This window comes from Terrapene carolina, unplaced genomic scaffold, assembly GCF_002925995.2.
Source record: "Terrapene carolina triunguis isolate 2854851 unplaced genomic scaffold, T_m_triunguis-2.0 Scaffold23, whole genome shotgun sequence".
NCBI classification, from domain to species: Eukaryota; Metazoa; Chordata; order Testudines; family Emydidae; genus Terrapene; species Terrapene triunguis.
In genome coordinates, this window is record NW_020664374.1 from 58,324 (window position 1) to 77,638 (window position 19,315).

General features: G+C 44.1%; 1 protein-coding gene across 1 annotated transcript in view; it reads left to right on the forward strand.

Annotated features, from left to right (window-relative positions):
- The window catches only part of LOC112116229 (von Willebrand factor A domain-containing protein 3B), a gene marked incomplete at its 5' end in the record, with an annotated part of 115,481 nt that overhangs the window by 55,651 nt on the left and 40,515 nt on the right, over window positions 1-19,315 (forward strand). The window contains 2 exons of the mRNA XM_026649974.1: window positions 5,903-5,953; window positions 6,887-7,106. Coding sequence (XP_026505759.1) covers window positions 5,903-5,953; window positions 6,887-7,106 — 271 coding nt within the window. The remainder of the gene's footprint in view (window positions 1-5,902; window positions 5,954-6,886; window positions 7,107-19,315) is intronic.

Sequence of the window (19,315 nt, forward strand, 5' to 3'; positions counted from 1 at the left end):
CCCCGGGCACGCCGAGTGCAGCAGCTCTCCACCCCAGCTCACCTCTGCTACGTCCCCTCCCCGAGCACGCCGTCGCTGCTCCACTTCTCCCACCTCCCAGGCTTGCGGCGCCAATCAGCTGATTGGCGCTGCAAGCCTGGGAGGCGGGAGAAGTGGAGCGGCGACCGCGCGCTCGGGGAGGGGGCGTAGGAATGCTGTAAAAAAAAATTGGGGGCACCGCTTTTTGGCGCCCCCAAATCTTGGCACCCTAGGCAACTGCCTAGTTTGCCTTAATGGTAGCACCTGCCCTGTGGAAAAGTGTGGGAGAATTTAGAATTTTTTCCCTAGTTGGCTGCACTGCAACCCTTCCAGAGTGCTCTTTTCCCCATGTAGAGCACCCCCAGCTTCCAGCCAACACTCACCAGGCTTGGGATGTTCACCAAGGGTCAGTGAGAAAGTGATTGTTATGTTACTAGAGGTGTATTTTACTGAAATGTTTCAATGCTGTGCGTGAACTTAACAATCACATTTCTGTGCATTGTTTCTTGTGCTTCTGCAGATGTGGCCTTGAAGGACACCCCACACACACGGGCAGAGCGTCTTTGCCAGACAAGAAAGTGCCCAAGACGGAACAAAGAAGACATGTTACGAGAGGTACTGCAGTTCTCCAATGAAGAGAAAAGGGAATGCAGGGAGTGGAGGGAAGCCGAAAGGCAGGACAGAAAAGAAAATTAGGAGTTTGTTAAGGACACTACTGAGCAGATGGTTAAAGTCATGGAAGAGCAAACACAGATACTGAAGTCCTTAATAATGCCTCAGATTGAGCAGATGTGTGCCCGCCCTCCCCTGCAGCACATTCAGAACTCTTTTTTTCATGCCCCCCCAAACTCCATCCACACATTCCTTTCTGCTTTCCAGGAGTTCTCGGTTTCCCATTCACTCCACCCTCTCGGACAACTTTCAAAATGATAGCTGGACCTACACACAGCTCTGAAAGTCTGCCCTTCCCTGGTTCCTCCTTTCCCACCAAGCATCTTTGTGTGTTTGTGCGTGTGTTGTTTTTTCTGAAATAAAAGCAAATTTTTGAACAATAACTAATCTTTATTTGTGTCATACAAATTGAGATAGCAGGCACTACCAAGCCATACACAGGCAGTTTAATCATTTGCTTACTGGAATTTAAGGCTCGAATTTCACAATTGCTTTCTATGAAAACTAGATGTAATGTAACATTGCAGTACCAATCACAGAGATGTACATTACTGGTTCTCATTTTCGAAGTGTTGCCTCAAAGCCTCCCTGATTCAAATAGGCCCCTCTGATAACCCTGGTATCTGGCTGCTCAAAATCAGCAGTGAGGCGGTCTGCCTCAGCACTCCACCCCTGAGCAAACCTTTCACCTTTAGCTACACAAATATTATGCAATGTACAACATGCGGCTATGACCATGGGTATAATATCCTCACTGAAGTCTAACCTGCCATAAAGGCATCGCCAGTGCACCTTTAATCTGCCAAAGGCACATTCCACGGTCATCTGGCACCTATTCAGCCTGTTGTTGAACCACTCCTTACTGTTATCCAGGTTTCCTGTGTAAGGTTTCAGGAGCCATGGTTTTAAGGGGTATGCTGGGTCTCCCAGGATCAATATGGGCATTTAAACATCCCCCACTGTAATCTTCTGGTCTAGAAAGAAAGTCCCTGCTTGCAGCTTTCTGTACAGGCCGGTGTTCCTGAAGATGTGTGTGTCATGCACTTTCCTGGACCACCCCGCATTGAAGTTAGTGAAATGCCAATGGTGATCCACAAGCGCCTGCAATACCATGGATAAGTACCACTTCCTATTTATGTACTCTGTCGCAAGGTGGTCTGGTGCCAGAATTGGAATATGTGTGCCATCTATCGCCCCTCCAGTTAGGGGAAACCCATTTCTGCAAAGCCGTCCACTATTTCACGCACATTTCCCAGAGTCACACTCCTTCGTAGCAGGATGCAATTAATTGCCCTGCACATTTGCATTAACGCAGCCCTAATGGTCGACTTCCCAACTCCAAACTGATTTGCGACCCATCAGTAGCAGTCCGGAGTCGCAAGCTTCCACACTACAATTGACACTCACTTCTCTACCAATAGGGCAGCTCTCATTCTGGTATCCTTGCACTGCAGTGCTGGGGCGAGCTCTGCAGACAGTTCCAGGAAGGTGGCTTTCTGCATCTGAAAGTTCTGTAGCCACTGCTTGTCATCCTAGACCTGCATGACAATGTAATCCCACCATTCAGTGGTTCTTTCCCAAGACCAAAAGCAACGGTCCACCATGTGCAGCTGTTCTGTGAATGCCAAAAGAAATCTAAAGTTGTTCCTATCCATATTACACACCATGTCAGGCAACTGGGAGTCTTGTTCAGTTAGGAACTTCATGATTAACAATACTGCCCTCTGCGATGTGTTAATGACACTATCCGAGCATAGGAGAACGGAGCAGGATCCATCCCTTCATTCAAAGATGCCAGGATGCACAGCAAACAAGGGCTGTTGAAAAATGCCACAAAAGAAAGCCGGAAGCCCATGGAATGCTGGGATGGAAAACAATGCATCATGGGACACTGAGCTTGGTCCCAAGATGAGCCGCAATCTGCTCCACCTTCCCACAAGACCTAGCGGCAGAAGGTGTTGAGCTGCACTGTGGGATAGGTACCCACAGTGCACTGCTCACACTGTCGATGGTAGTGCCCCAAGTGTGAATGTGCTCTGCCAACAGAGGGAGTGAGTGTGAATATGGAATACCGATTTTTATTATAGCGCTTTTTGATTGTCAACATAACTTTTATCAACAAAACTATAGTGTAGGCAAGGTCTTACTGTCCTTCACAGATCTCAGTGTCTGATTCCATCCTTTGTGAAACAACAAACAAATCCCCTTTCCATTCCCACTTTTTGTTGCCAAGTCTGTGTCTTGATCCACACTAAATACTTCTCTTGTATAACTACATCGCACAGGGGTGTGAAAAATCCACACCCTTGAGCGACATAGTTACACCAACCTTAACACCCCATGTATACAGTGCTATATCGGTGGGAGAGCTTCTCCTGTCAACATAGCTACCCCCTCTCAGGGAGGTGGAGTTATTAAGCTGACGGGAGAGCGCTCTTCTATTCGCTTAAAGCGTCTTCACCAGATGCGCTACATTGGTGTAGTGTAGATCTGCCCTGTCTTTCATGGTCTTAAAGTAAAAACTGATTTGGAAACTGTTTATTTTGTATAATATTTATGGAAATCAATTAAGATATATTTGTTTTTATTTTGCACTCACTAGATTGAATGTTAATGGTTCTAGGGGGCCTGATCCAATGTTCATTGAAGTCAATGGGAATTTTGTCCTTGATTTTGATGGTGAGGTTTTGATAACTATTTCCATCTTGTTCACTACTGTGGAATGTATTGAAAAATAATCCTGGTTGACTTCAGTGGAGTTGTAAGTGGGAGAAAAATGTCTTCTGATAAAATATTATGAGTGTTTTGCTGAAGAGCTAGAGCACAGGCCTGACTTTTAAAGTATTATGCCTGGTCTCTCTGAAACTTACTGACATGAGTGGTCTTTACTGATGCTAGTTCCATTGACTAAAGTGAGTCAGGGTTACTAGCATCAATAAGAGCTTGCAGGACTGGGCCCAATATTTTTACAAATATGTGTAAAAAATAAAACTGCTTGAAGGCATTAGTTGTTATGAGCATTAATACTAATGAAAATTTCAAAATGAACGTTTTAGCTGTTTTTCCTTTAGAAGTGAGTGAAAAATTATTCAAAACCAAAAATATTGTTTCTTCTCAGTTCGTGAGACAAAAAAAATTGCTTATGGAATTTTGCACCATGGAGTTCACCATGGAAAAGGCATATACAGTAGAACATCAGAGTTACGAACACCAGAGTTATGAACTGAGCAACCACATACCTCATTTGGAACCGGAAGTATGCAATCGGGCAGAAGAGACACCTCCTTCCCCTCCCCACAAAAGCAAATAGAGTACCATACTGTATTAAACGTAAAGTACTAAAAAAATAAATAAAGAGAAAGCAGCATAGTAGAGTTTCAAAGCTGTATTAAGTCAATGTTCAGCTGTAAACTTTTGAAAGAACAACCATAATGTTTTGTTCAAAGTTACTAGAGTTACAAAGATTTCAGAGTTATGAACAACCTCCATTCCCGAGGTGTGTTTAACTCAGAGGTTCTACTGTATGTACCAATTTTTAGTAAAAGCAGTTTTCTAAAATCCCAAATTCTCAAACTATAAATCCTTGAAACTAAGATTATAAAATAGAAACACTGGTATAATTAAACTATAGCATTGCAGTTGCAAGGCTGCAATGAAGATTTTAACAGTTTCAGCAAATATCATTGAGGATGGGGGTGGGGTACGTGTGAAAGGTGAAATCATTCCTTGCCTAAATATGTGGATGCCAAGTTTCGACCTATAGTGGATGTAAGTGACAAATTATAGCTCCACATTTCCATCTGAAACATCAATTTAACCATGTCTTTTGTGCTATGAATACAGTATTACATTTCTGATAATTGAATTTGCAAGGTTTGCGAGGGTTCAGCTTAGTGAATAGTCGCAAATTTATTTTGACATCTATAAATTAGACAATATGTTAGTACATGCCTGTTTCAAGAATAGAAGAAACCATGACAATAACCTCACCATACCTAGATTGATTATTAGCATAAAATTAAGAGGGGGGGAAGTGATTGCAATAATTTCATGTTTCCACAGAGAAATATCCTTCAACAAAGGAGAAAAAGCTGGGATCTACAAAGAGTGTGATCTTGAATAGTTACAGACATTTACAAATGAGCTAGTTATGAATGTGCAGAATTTAGAAGTGTGAAATAGACAGCTGAGCATGCTAAGAATGCAGAATATGAATATACTAGTAATTTACATTCTGAAGGAGCTGGTTCTTGTTTTCCTTGGCAGATGAACTAAATCAGTCGGAAACCCATGTTCAGAATCTAATTTTGTATAGACTGTTGGGGATTTTTTAAAGTGCAACAGTTAATTCACCAAGATTGGAAAAAGACGAGTGTTTGGAAAGGTCTGAGTCTTCTCTGAAATGAACTGATGCCAGCTCAGACATTTGTAAACAATAATATAGCAGAGTTCACTTCTCTATATGATGGCAGCTAGGACCCCCAGAGATTTGCTTCTGCATTGTGAAATAAGAGATAGTTATGTGATGGCTTAATTTTTGGGATGTTGACATTTAGGGATACAATTGTAAATTTAAATTGGCTAGTAGAAACTTGTAATCTATGCCTAAAAAAAAAAAAAAAAAAGACAAATAATCTGCAACAAAGGGAAAATACCTGTAGTGTTTTTAAAATGACAGAACTTGAGTGCTTTTGGGTAGGCAGTTCTGTTTTCACCACAGCAGCTTTCCTTAATGGGCAGAGTGGAATGAAGTAGAAATTGAAATGGTGAGATTGCATTTGATTTTTAAGTGGGGAAAAAAATCATTAACATTGCTTCTCAAGTGCCTTCACGCTGAAGCTGTTAACTTGTCCGGGGGAGGGGGGGCAAGCTCTTGGCTGACATTAAATCAGTGCTGTTGCTCAGTTTAGATTACTGGGTGCTGGACTGAACTCTCCACTAAAATTCCAGCAGGAAATATTAGTGATTGCCACTAATCTCTCAGTGACCCTGAAATAATCATGTTGCTACCAGATGGAAGATGCTGTTTTCCTATATCCTTTTGCAGATGATAAATTCATAGTTGAATGATAAGAACACAGTTTGTGCTTTCAGAATACAAATCATGGTAGAGATCTTTAGAACTGCGTGTTCTGGTTTATTCATTGATATTATGATAATCAGCCACACACTGACCTCATTCCCTTAGGAATTGTTTTCTTTTATTTAATAGGCGCCTAAATCTAATTATTTGGAGAGCACTATCTCGAGAGGAAAGAGACAAGTAAGTTTTCACCTTCTTCCTGTCTCAATAATTTAATTTTTGAAACATTTATTAATGGAATGGGAGCTACGGTGCTCAGCACCTTTGAGAATCAGGCCATAAATATTTAACACACTTTTTTGGCTGCTCTTGTCATGGCCAGTTTATTTTACTTTCAAGTATTTCCTGTCTACACCTTACTGGTAAAAATTGTTATGTGTGACACGGTAACATGTAAGCTTCAGGTTTTGGTTTGCCACCCACTGAGTTCAGGGACGGCACAACCCATTAGGCGACCTAGGCGGTTGCCTAGGGCGCTAACATTTGGGGGACGGTGACCACGGCGGCCGGATCTTCAGCCGCCCTGGTCGTCGTCGGTATTTTGGGGGCAGGACCTTCCGCCGCCTCTGTCGGGGGCGGTATTTGGGGGGCAGGACCTTCCGCCGCCTAGGGCAGCAAAAAAGCTGGCGGAGCTCCTGACTGAGTTACAAAGTGAGAGGATTTTTTCTCCCCCTTGCTGTTCACTTTTGTAAAAGAGAATAAGCACTTCCCCTTAACAGTGTTAATCTATGCTCAGTGTGAGTGGCAAGGGGTTAGGAGGACTGGGACATCATCATCTTTGGCATCAGCATAAACCCTTCTCTGCTTAGCCAGTGAGTAGCACTCCAAGGATTGGTTTGTGAGGGGATAAGCTATACTGATTATGAGCACCTTTACACTGGTATGACTGCGTCTACACTGGGGATTTGTAGCACTTTAATCAGATTGGGTTTTAAACTGATATAGTTAGAATGGTACAAAAACTGTATGTAGAACAGCCCTAAGAGCAGTGAAGTTAGCACCTATTTACTTCACAGGGGCAGTGTGCTGCTTAATTACTTAACATTTGTAAAGTGTCTTGAAAATGAAAAACATTACTACGTATAATTGTAAACTGTTGTAATTTTTTTAAAGGTTTGAGCAGGAGGAGTCAGTCTCGTATATGGAACACAAGGAAGCTTTGCTACAGGCCTTAGAAAATCTTGGTTGGCCTGTTTCTTATGATGATGTGACACTTTTGGAAGATGAGATTCTGGCAGGGTTAACATACATCCAACAAGCCTCTGATCTTCAGGAAGCTGCCAAAAAGGAGATTCAGAGAACCTCTGTATCGCACATCAACCACAGTAAAATGGTAGGTTGTACTAGCAGGGCAATCAAACATTTTCTTTCAAATGTTCTTCAGTGTGTGCTCCTAGGATAATTTCACCTGTCACTTAGCTACTTGATAGGTTGGCACTAACCATAACTCTATACAAACTGGGGAAGAACATGCAGACTGAGTTGCTAATCATGCTTCTAAAAAGAGATGAAGCTGTAGTGATCACCTGCTATTTTGTAGAAAAGTTTGTTTCCCTATTGTAACTAGACCAGTAAGGGGTTGTGTCACCGCCTGCCCTGCATCTCTGGGATCTTAAATGCTAAGCTGCTGTGGCTCACAGTCCAGACACCAGCAGCCAGCAGACAAGCATACAGGTTACACCCTGTCTTCCACCACCCAATTACTTTCTGCAGGGTGACCCCAATGCCTCCCCAGTCCTAAATTTTCCAAAAACCGTCTGACCTGTAGTGCCCAACCCTCTTGCTAAACATTCACAGACGGTATTAAGTTCATTGCTCCTTAAAGAGACAGTACCCAGCAGCTTATTAGCTTAACTTGGGTTAAGGTAATCACTCTATTTGAATCAAAGCACGAAATTGGTTTATAGTAAAAGTAAAAAAAGTGTATTAACAAAAAAGGTTTAAGTGATACCAAGTATAAGGAATAAAGCTAGAAAGGATTACAAGCATACAAAAGTGAAAATACACTTTTAAGACTAAAACCTGATATAACAAACTTGTTCAAATAAGTGTTTCTCACCAAGTCTCTTTTCCAACTTGGCTGACCAGGCATTCTGGCCAGGACCTTTCATAGAGCTCAGAATGCTTGGTTCCTTTGTCTCTTCAGGTGAAGGATAACTTAGGGTTTTTCTTCCTCTCTCTTTATAGTCTAGTAAATCTTTGAAATGTATTCTTTGAAGTATATCCCTAGATAAATTTCCTTTGCCCTGCTGGATGTAGATGGTAGGCTGTCTGGTGTAGACTCCATGCTGGTTCCTTCCCCACTGGTGGTTTTTGACAAAGCAAATGATCTCTTCCTGCAACCGCCAATACAATAGAGTAGCCTGTTGAATTTGTCCACACCTGGTTTGAGGTGTTGGCCTCTTTCCTTTGTCTGGAGAAAACCCATTTGTCAACTCCCCTGACACGCCTGATCTAAACACATTTTAATCACATATTTCCAGCACACCTGTAAAGTTCTTTGTGGGTTAAACATACATATATCACATGAAAATTTTAATGATCATTGAGTTATTAGTTTTCCAGTGATATATTACATGCCACCTCTTGGGTAAATATTATAGCTCTGTGCCATCTGGAGTCACACCTATAAAAATATATGCATACACACATACCTCATGTTTCTTTTCATTAACAAAAGGTAGATTTGTTTCCTCTGAAAAGGAATACTTAACTGTAATCATTTAGGGTGAAATTCATGCTCCTGCATCATACTAAGCCTGAGTAGTTAGATTTTGTGCAGGGAACTCCATAGGGGTTGGACTGGATAGAATCCACCACCAGCCCAATTTGTTGGCTATCTGCCACCATTATTCCAATCTATGGGGCTGAAATAGTGGCGATTGCACCTCCACATTTCCATTCGAGGTGCTTTTGGGCCATGTAAGTGCAGCAAATTTGAGCCCTTCTCTGGGTATATCTACACTGCATTGTAAACCCAGTTCTGTGGGATCTGGGCTTGTGGACTTGGTGTTTCCAAGCCCAGGCTCTAGCATCCACACTGCATTGTAAATCTGGATTTACAGTTGCTGGACCTGGGTCTCACAGCCATGCTAACATGTCCATTCTGCACTACACAGGCCTTCTGGCTCAGGCCTGCATCTTGCACTGTGTCCACATTGTAAAATGAAAGAGGTTGGACCTGAGTCTCAGAGTGATTCAGGCCCTGACCCATCTCCCTAGCAGAGTTGTAGGACCTGGTCCTGAGTGCTTGCTGACCTGAGTGAGACTGCTTTGTGAGTAAATGGAAGCAGAGCTTCGGCTTAAACCTGAGTCAGAGCCTAAACATATCCTCTTTTCCCCCTGGCAGTTTCTCTGCCTGTGATCCTCCTAAACACAAGGCTAATAGAGAGCTTAAGTGGTTAAGTGGGCTTTGTGCAGGCCCTCCACCCTTTGGGTGAGTTTTACTATTGCATACTAGTGAGATTCCTGTAGGACATTTCTATATCTGTATGTACATATAACATATTCTTTAAATGTTTTTTCGGTAAGCTAAAACTTTCATTGCTTTGTAGATTGTTGACCATTGCAATAACTTTATGGTTACCATTTCTCTCTTCCAGCTCTTTAGAGCAGGGGTCTCAAACACGAGGCCCACGGGCCGCTCTTCCCTGTGGCCCGCCAAGCTCCCCGTGCCCCCCCCCCCCAAGTTATTTTATGTGGCAGCTAATCTCCCTGCTCGCTGCTCCCCAATGTTTGGGGCTGGGTCTCTCCCCCGGCCCCGCCTGCCACCCCCATGCGTCTCCTCTGAGTGTCCCCCGGGCTCACGTGCTGCCCCCTCACTGCCCGGAGCCTGCAGCTCATGCTGACTCCACTCCACTCTGCCGGCTTCCAGCATCACCTGCTGCCGCAGGGTCCTAGTGCTCCCCTCCACTCTGGCCAGGGCAGGCTGCCCTTCCCCTTCCCTTCTGCCCTAGTTCTGAGCCTCTCCAATGCCCCGAGCCTCTCCAATGCCCCAAACCCTTCATCCCCAGCCCCACAACCCTCACCCCTGCACCCCCTCCTATCTCCAAACTCCATCCCAGTGCCTGCACCCCAGACCTCCTCCCCCATCCAAACTCCCTCCCAGAGCCTTAGGCAGGTGGGGGTGGAGTTTGGGGGAGGGCAGGTTCTGGGCACCACCAACATTTCTACAAACCTGCCACCCCTGGAAGAGGCAGAGCAGGGGTGGAGTGGTGGTGCAGCCCAGTGCAGTGGGGGGGGCTTTAACAGAAGTAAATTTAACTAAGTGCGTGTTTTGTCCTTTGAATGAGGTGCATTACTGTTGGTGGCGCTTACCACTTTCCAGGGGGGAGGAGCAGGGAGCCGCGTGCTCAGGGGAGGAGGTGGAGAAGAGACGGGGCAGGGGCGGGGCCTCATGGAAGGGGTGGAGTGGGGGTGGGGCCGGGGGCAGCGAGGGGGGGGTGTCAGTGATCCAGCCCTTGGGCCAATGCACTAGTCCTCATGTGGCCCTCGTGGTCATTTGAGTTTGAGACCCCTGCTTTAGAGGGTGTTTGAGGGCAGTTTGTAGAAGGCAAGTTCTGGGCTTGCAACTATTCTGAAGTGTTGAATGTGTGTGGGGCTTGGTTTTGGTGTGGTATGCAGGTGAAATACTAGCTGGCAAACTTGGTATATCACTTCCTTGTAAGTACCTGTGGGGGGTGCAGCTCCAGTATAGAATACAGGTATCCATACTTGTGCTGTAGGAAGAGTCCAATCTTAAGCTTCACGATTTTACTCTTTCAGTATCCATGCTGAGGCACAGTGCCAACCCTCGCAAAAGAGGCACAGTGTCAAGCCTTCAGCTCTCCTACAGTTTTACAGTGATGGAGGGAAGTAGATTTGAACTCCAAATCAATACTCCCTCCCTGTACAAATTAATCAGCCCCAAATGCAGGTAACATACATACAAAAGTTTACCATAAATCAATGAACATTATTTCTAAGAAACAGCAATTATGAATAACTTGCCAACAGATTCCATTTTGGTTTGACAATATTATTAACAGATAATATTTACCACTTAACAGTATCCATAAAAAAGAATGCTGAAATTGAGATAACAAAAGTACATATCTCCCTCTGGGTCAGAGTTAAGGATGTAGTGACATGTTACATTTCTTTAGGCTTAACAAGAATAGTTTATTTATTTGTTTGAGTGTAATATTTATGATATGCTTACATATTCTTTCTTGTTTTCGTTTTGTAAGTTATGTGATAGGTAAATACATTTTTGGCCTTAGTCTTAAATGTTTTTTCTTTTTTTTTTGAATATGGAAATGTTTTTTTAGTATTTTCTTACAAAATGCCTTAAAGTAAATGTGTGCGTGTGTATGTATGTCTGTGTGTATGGTGGGTTTTCTTTTTGTTTTTTGTTTTGTTTTAATTTAGAATTTCTTTGCAAATATAAATATTTTTTAATTTTTAACAGTTTTTTAAAATAATTGTCAAGGCTAAACTGATTATCACTCTGAGTATTTCTTGGAAAAGAATTTTCCTTCTCCAATTAAGATTTTTAAATTAATTAAAATTTTAATTGATCTAATGCTTTAGATTCAAAATAACTTGTGTGATGAAATATTTATTGATCCAAGACAGCTACTTAATTTAGCAACAATTGCATAGTATGAAATCTAAGGATAAACTTAAGGCTGTGGCTGAACATCAAGAGACACTAGTGATCACAATTTTTAGAATGGCTACTGAAAACATTTTCCTAAGTTTCTCTCATTTTCATAGTAACTACAATGCAAAGGCTTGGTGCTACAAGGTGCTTAGGCCCAGATTGGAAATTAGGAGCCTAAATACCTTTGAGGATCTGGCCCTTAGTGTTTTCACTTCCCTTTGGTTTCAGTGGGATTTGAGAGTGCTCAACACCTCACAGGATCAGTATAAATCCGTATAATTCTACCGCTGAATAATTTCTTTTTTAACATAACCAACACATGGTTCATATTAGTATTCTTTTAATAAAAAGCAGGAATATTTCCTGTACTGGAGAGCTGATAGTTTTCAGATATGCAAATCCAGACAGTTGGGTTGTACTGTTTCACCCAGCAGCACATCAAGAATCTCATCTAGAATCTTAGGAACAGGTATTGCCCAATCTCTCTCTGTCTCTAGCAGATAAACAGTTCAGCTTTTCACCTCCAAAAGTTTTATGACTGCAGTTAAGAGGGAGATTTTCAAAGATATGAATGGTAGTTAAGCACCTATTTCCTATTAAAAGTCCATGGGAGTTGGACACCTAATTGCCATTTGTGGCTTCAAAAATCAAATTGCTTTTAGTAAATGGAGGAAGACAAGGGAGAAGAAGTTTGTATTTGTTGAGTTTGTAGTGGCTCCCACTTCCAAAGAAAATGGTGATTTTACTTTATTTTCTTGTCCAAAGATATAAGGGGTAGCTGATGAGGCAAATTCTGCCCTTGGATGTGCACATGTGGTTCTCTTTGATTTCAGTGGGAGCCATGTGGGTGTATCCACAGGTACAATATGACTTTTTTGAATATTGCTTTTTAAATAAAAAAACTCAGAGATTGACTTTAGCCGCACTGATTGTGATGTTTCTGCGCTCTTTGACCGTCACAATGCCTGTTGAAAGTGGCAGGTGAAAGATATTGAGATGAATGACAATCTTAATTGCCTGACAGAGAATGCTCAGTGTGTCAAATGCTGTTTGAAACCTGACAGCTCAAAGATTCAATGTGTTGCCAGTGCTGTGAGCAACCCGTTCAGAAAGAAACATAAAGTTCACTGAAATATCTCTAAATGACTCAGTCCTCTACAAAGGTTCATACTTAGCTCAGATTTCCACTTCAAAAGGATCCTTGTTCAGTGTATTTGATTGCAATTAAAGATATAACAACAAGGTGCACGACATGTCAGCTTCAAAGTAGAATTTTGCTCTCTCCCAGTAGGAACACAAATATACTTACTACCATTAGTGCCAGCGTGAATACAAAAAAGTCCTCAAAGAGCAATAACTTGTCCTTAGTTGAAGGTTGTAATCGGGATTCTCAAGCCACATCTTCTTAGTGTGCTTCTGTGTTTGTAGCTTTTGACAGTCCAAGAGCATTTACTTAGTTATTTTTCAGTGTATTGAAATTCATTTATCAAAATCTCTACATGTTTTTCTTACAGCCACACACATAAAAACATAACTAAATTTGATAGAATTTTGATTAAAAGACAATGCCCCAAGCCAAAGAAGAAAGACAGATCAAACCACCTTCTTGGGCAAGAGCCTGAAGGTGAAATTCACTCATGTGCAGAGGGCCCACATAAGACCTTGTGCACCACTTTAACTCTTAACACAGGACTTCAGTGGAGCTTAAGTAATGAATGGGACATTGGACGTGGCTTATGCACTGGGGTACATTTTATCCTAAATGAATAGCTAGACCTTGTAATGTGCCTGTTCAATAAATGTCTGCTCTGTTGAATCAATCAAGGAAACAGATTCTTGAGTTGAGGGCCCTCATTGTGAATGCCCTGCCTCCAGACCACTCAGAAATCAAATCTAGGAATAAACAGCATAAACAACTAACTCTCAACTGCAAGAATAGAGTACCAAGAGAAGGTTTGCTGAAAAACGGTTCTTCGAGTAGATGCAGCTGTGTATTCCACTTAGGTGTGTGCATGCCCAGCACACAGGAGCCAGAGAAATTTGCCTAGCAGTACTCTTAGATGGATGGGCGGTGTTCATGTCTCATGGCCGTAGCCCCTTCCCTGGTTACATGAGGCGGTGCCGACCCCAGAGCTCTGTGTGGTCTCAACCTCACAACTTCTCAACTAGTTTAGTTTTTTTCTCTTGTATATAATTAGTAATACCGTTAGAGTTAGTTAGTGTTGTGGTAGTTGGTTGCTCTCGGTGGTGCCCTCATGGGGGTTTAAACATTGTTTTTCGTCTGGGAGAGTAATTCCCCACTCACAGTGCTTGCTCTGTCTTGGTGAGGCCCAAGTCAAGGAGTGTTACATGATCTACAGATTGTTTAAGAAACAGACTCAAGTGGCTCAAGATCTTCACCTGAAGCAGCATCTGTTTGAACAGGTCATGTGGCCTGCTTCAGTACCAAGGCACTCATCAGTTGGAGATTGCCCTTGGGCTCAGAGAGCACTGTTGCTTCACGTTCCAAAGCAGACGCCTCTCCAAGAAATGGAGGAGCCATTCCCCTTTGACTGTGCTGAGGAAAAGGTTGCATAAAACCAATTGAGACTGCTCCAGGTCTCAGAGTGACTCTTCTACCTCCCCCAGGAAAAGCATGGGCCTGCATGGAGCTGTTGCTGGCATGCAGGATGTACGGGTACCTCTAGCCCTTCCCCAGGACCTAGCAGGGATGTTAGAAACCCTGGTTCTGGCCTCCGGGCGTCTGTTGAGTCCGGTGCCAATGAGGGAGATGCTGGTACTGACTGTTTCCACTTTGGTGGCGTACCAGGCAGCTACAGACCTCCTCCTCCTTTCAGTTCCAATCTCTCCTTTGGCCCAGGACTTTTCCCGGGCTGCGTCAACTATAGCCCCTTTGACTGATAGAGCCGCTGATCCCTCGGGTCTGTTGACACTGCACCCCATTGTTCTCTTCCACAGGTTGTGGAAGTGGGGTTGGTACTGGGATCGGTATAGGGGACTTTGGTACCAGGAACCTCCTTGGCACCCCTGCAGTCGGCACCACAAATGCTTCTGTGACAGCTTTCACCGCCCTTGACATCGGTACCATCAGATACTCTGGTACTGCTGTCTCCAGGATCCCAAGGCTTTTCTGCATCTGAGTCGGGGTCATCCTCCTGCTCTCCATCACCCGACCAGTGTCAAGGGCCATTGATGGACCATTATGGGAACCAGGATTGGTACACATCTCATGATTGCGACGGAGGTCCCTGGCCTGGTGCCTCCTGGTTGCCAATGCCTAGTCTGTATCATGGAGGTCTCACTTAACGGCAAGATCGCCAGCCAAGTCTGTGGTAGTGACCGTCCATCTGCTGCAGGCCCAGGCACCAGTGGTCCTTCTCCCTGTGGAGCCTCCAGAGCCATCCTGTCTGGGTCTGTCAGCCGTAAAACAGGAGCTGGTTTTTAATCAGTTAAGGTCCTCATCTTCATCTCCGAACAATGCTGTGCTGACTGGCTTATCCTCCCCTTTGGTACTGGAAGATTTTAAGGAGTATCAAGACTTTTTGTGGCATGTAGATGCTTCCCTTGGTACCAAAGCGGAGTTCTTGCAAGAGAACACCCACAAATTGGTGGATATTTTACAGTCATCTACTGCCCCTGGGAGAGTCACCCTCCCTATAAAATATGCGTGCCTTGAACTGGCTAAGGCCCTCTGGAGCATGGCAGCTTTGGTACTGCCTGTGGCTAAGAACTTGGAAAAGCGCTCTTTTCATTCCCATGTAGGGATTTGAGGGGTTTTACTTCCATCCATCCCCAAATTCCCTAGTCATAACTGCGATGAGCAACTGAGCCAGGCAGGGAAGGTTTAAGTCTACCCCTAAGGATAGGGACTTTAAATGATTGGACCTCCATGGGCAGGAAGGTTTATACCGCCTCTTCCTTACAGATGTGAATTGCTAACCAGCAAGCCTTGCTGTCCGTGTATAACTTTAACTGGACAGCTGTGTCAAGGTTTGCAGACCAACTGACCAAGGCCTCGTGGAAGGAATTTTGAGTGTTTGTCACTGAGGGCTGCTTGGTGGCTACAGTGTCCTTGAAGTCCACACTCAACGTCACGGACACCTCAGCAAGGGTGATGGCCTCTATGGTCACCACTAGGAGGGGTTCCTGACTGCATAATACAGTATTGCCTTTGATGTCCAGTAAGCCATTGAGGATTTGCCCTTCAACAGCCACACACTGTTCTCAGACAAAACTGACGAGATGCTGCACCCCTTCAAGGACCCAAGGGCTACCCTGCGGTCCTTGGAGGTGTACATGCTGCCAGTGGAGATGCACCACTATGGTGTCCAACAGCAGCAGCAGTGCCCACCACAGCACGTTTGGCCAGCCTTTCCCTCCTTTGACGCAATGAGACTACCCCAGAAAGAGGGATAGGTCCCACAGGAGAAAGCAGTCGGGCTCGGGGTTCGGCCAGCCTACGTTCCCTTCCCCAACGCCTTCCAAGCGCCCATTTGACTCCTCGGTCCAGAGCACTGTTCCAGTCATTGCGCCTCACTCGTCATCCCCCACTTTGGGGACAGGCTGACCTGCTTTCACAATGCTTGGGGCTCGATCACTACCGACAGCTGGGTCCTTAGCACCATCAGATCAGGTTATGCCATCCAGTTCCTCTCCAGGCCTCCTCCTTACCCTCCCTCCCCATCCCTCTTCAGAGACCCCTCTCACGAGACACTGCTTTGTGAACAGGTCCGCTCTCTGCTGGCTTTGGGAATAGTGGAGAAGGTTCCGCAGGAACATCAGGGTCACAGTTTCTACTCCCGGTACTTCCTGGTACCCAGATCCAAGGGAGGGATAAGACCCATCCTCAATCTTTGCGACCTCAACAAATATATCAGGTACATGAGGTTCCGAATGGTCACTCTATAGACTGTCCTCCCCATGTTGTCTCAGAATAATTGGTTTGCTGCTATGGACCAACAGGAAGCCTACTTTCATGTGGTGATTTTACTGAGCCACAGACAGATACTGTCATGGCTGAATGCCAATGTCAGTACACAGTGCTTCTATTCAGCCTCTCTTCTGCCCCCAGGGTTTTTACCAAATGCATGTTTAGGAAATTTACTAAAGTTGAAAGTATTGCAGTGTGGTAAATGTTGATTTTTTTTAAGCACACCTATACTATTGGTGTATGTTGACACATCAAGGGTAAATTGATAAAGATACCAGACCTTTGTACATAGCTAGGCAGTTATTAGCCAATGAGACTAATTCAGTTTCCATAGCATACCCAGGTTTAAAATCAGACTGAAGGGGATAAAGGAAATCTGAAGACTTTAGGTGAAGCCAGAATAGACTCTCACTACAACCTTCCCAGTAACCTTGACAATTGATGAAACTCTTGCTGTCAAGAGATAGACCCATAATCAAGAAACTAACGGTCTCTCTCATTTAAAGGATGCAAGAACTATATACTTTGAGAGCTTGTGATGCAGGGATGGAACCAAATGAACATTGAAGTGTAAGACATTAAAACCTTTTTAAGCAGTAAGGCATCTACAAGTTTCAGAATTGCATAAGCTTTAGTTGAGTCTTGTTTAGTTCTTCTTTTCTTGTATTTACTTTGATTTCCCCCCTCTATTTTCTGTATTTAAATAAGCCTTCTTTTGTTTATGCAAATTGGAATTGTGGACTACTAGTGGGTGACAGATGCTGCTGCGTGTTCTCAGAGGAAGGAAATCCATTTCTGTCTTCAGAGGAGGCAGATGGGAGTCTGAGGTACCAGACTGAGTGCTCTAGCAAAGGCATTGGCACTAATCAGCGGTGGTGGAAGAGGGGCATGCCAGAAAGATTTGGAGAAGCCACTAGATATGAGTATAGAAAGAGCCTAAAGACCAGGGGTAGTGTTGTGTGCCAGGGATGTTGACACAATTATAGACAATATGATCCACTTTAAATGTTTGTAGGCTGGAATGAATCCAAAGCTGTTGTGTATTCTATTTTTTTTTAATGTTCAGCAGTACATTCAATTATCAGTATCTTTGCATACACCCATGAAAACAGGGTCTGGTTTGTTTACCGTGGAGAGTAAGGATAAAATGTGAAGTTAAAAATGCTCTAATGCAGTGGTGCACAAACTTTTCCAGTCATGCCCCCCTTTATCATTCACAGAATTTGTCTCCCCCTTTTTTGCTGCTTCGGGTGGTGGCGCTGCTTTCAGAGCTGGGCAGCTGGAGAGTGGTAGCTGCTGGCTGGGGTGTTCATGTTGTTTGCGGGGCGGGAGGACTATTTTTTTTAATCCTGCTCCCGTCCCGCCCTGCAATACCCATTCTATTTTTATCCTGCCTCTGCTATTATGGCAGCGGGTCCTGTGGGGCCCAGTTCTTTTGCGCCCCTCCCGAGTACCACTTGTGCGTCCCCCAGTTTGTGCACCACTGCTCTAGTGCATAGTCTTGAGAAGCATCGTGCTACGTTGTCACAATTTTTTTGTTTATATCTCAAGTCCCTCAAAGCTTTATTTGTACTAATAAACTTACAGATTTTTGCTAAGACAACTTGCAACATTTGAGTCAGATTCTCTACTCATGTAAAATTACACAATTTTATTGACCTCAGTGGAGCTATGCTGATTTACACCATCTTAAAATCTGGCCCTGTAATTTTAACCTTAATGCTAAGCTGTCAGTAAGACAAAGAAATATCTCATGAGAATATACAAAGTTACAGCTTTCTGAAATGTTATTGAACATACAAGTACAGTGTATACTAACTTTAGAGTCACTGCAGTGTAACAGACATCTTCAGTGAATCATAACATACATCTTGTATGTAGAACTCTCGAGATACAGGAGCTCTGTGAATGGACATAGGATGATTGCCACTGGGGAGCAGAAACTGAATGCTTGTGCAGCTGTAAGAAAAATTCTCTCTGGGAGTCAGCTGAGAATCACTTCACTGGTCTCTATGATCTTATGAAATAAGCAGCACATATATGCTTTTAGTATCTTGATCAATCATAATCAGCATATGCTGGCATGTTTTTTGGAAGATTTGGATTGACAGCCAGTATAAATACTATTTGCCAAGCCACACAGAGTACTTCTACACAGAGGTAAAAGACCTGCGGCTGGCCCGGGTCAGCTGACTCGGGCTTGCAGGGCTCGGGCTGCAGGGCAAAAAATTGCTGTGTAGATGCCCAAGCCTGAGCAGGGTGGCATGTCCCAGAGCTCAGGCTACAGCCTGAGCCCGAACATCTACACAGCTATTTTTTTTCAGCCCCAGAGTCCGAGCCTCACCAGCCTGAGTAATCTGACCCAAGCCAGTTGCAGACTTTTTATCCCTGTGAAGACGAACCCATTATGACATCGTTCTTTTATAATGTGAGAAATTTGTAATGGCTGTATTGTGCATGTTCTTAAATTTGCATGGATTAATTAAGCATTCTCTTAGAGTAAGCAAAGAGCTTTTGACTCTGACTACCCACACAAACCCCTCTTCCTAGTGCGTACCTCCTAGGAGGGACAGGGCTGGGTCTTTGCCTTCCTCCTCCCCCAGGTCCCCTGTGGTGACAGCTCCCTTTTTCTGCCTTCTTTCCTTCTTTACTCCATGCCTGACTCTCTTGATCCATACTCCCTCCCAATGCCCAGCTCACTGGATCCCTGATTTCCGCATCTTCCCAGCTCGCCCAGCCTTCTACCTGCCCCCATCTCTTCCTTGCCGCCAATACCCTTTGCTGTCTCTCTCTCTCTCACTTATTGTTGGGGTCTGCTGCTGGGCTCAGCACTTCACTGGCAGATGCCAGGCTCCGATGCCCCAATCTGGAGAAACCCCTTCATTCTCAGCGGGAAGTGAGAGGAGCTGCCCAGTGCACTGGCCAGCTGCTTGGTGGAAATCAGCTCAAGCCTGTCACATCTGATTCC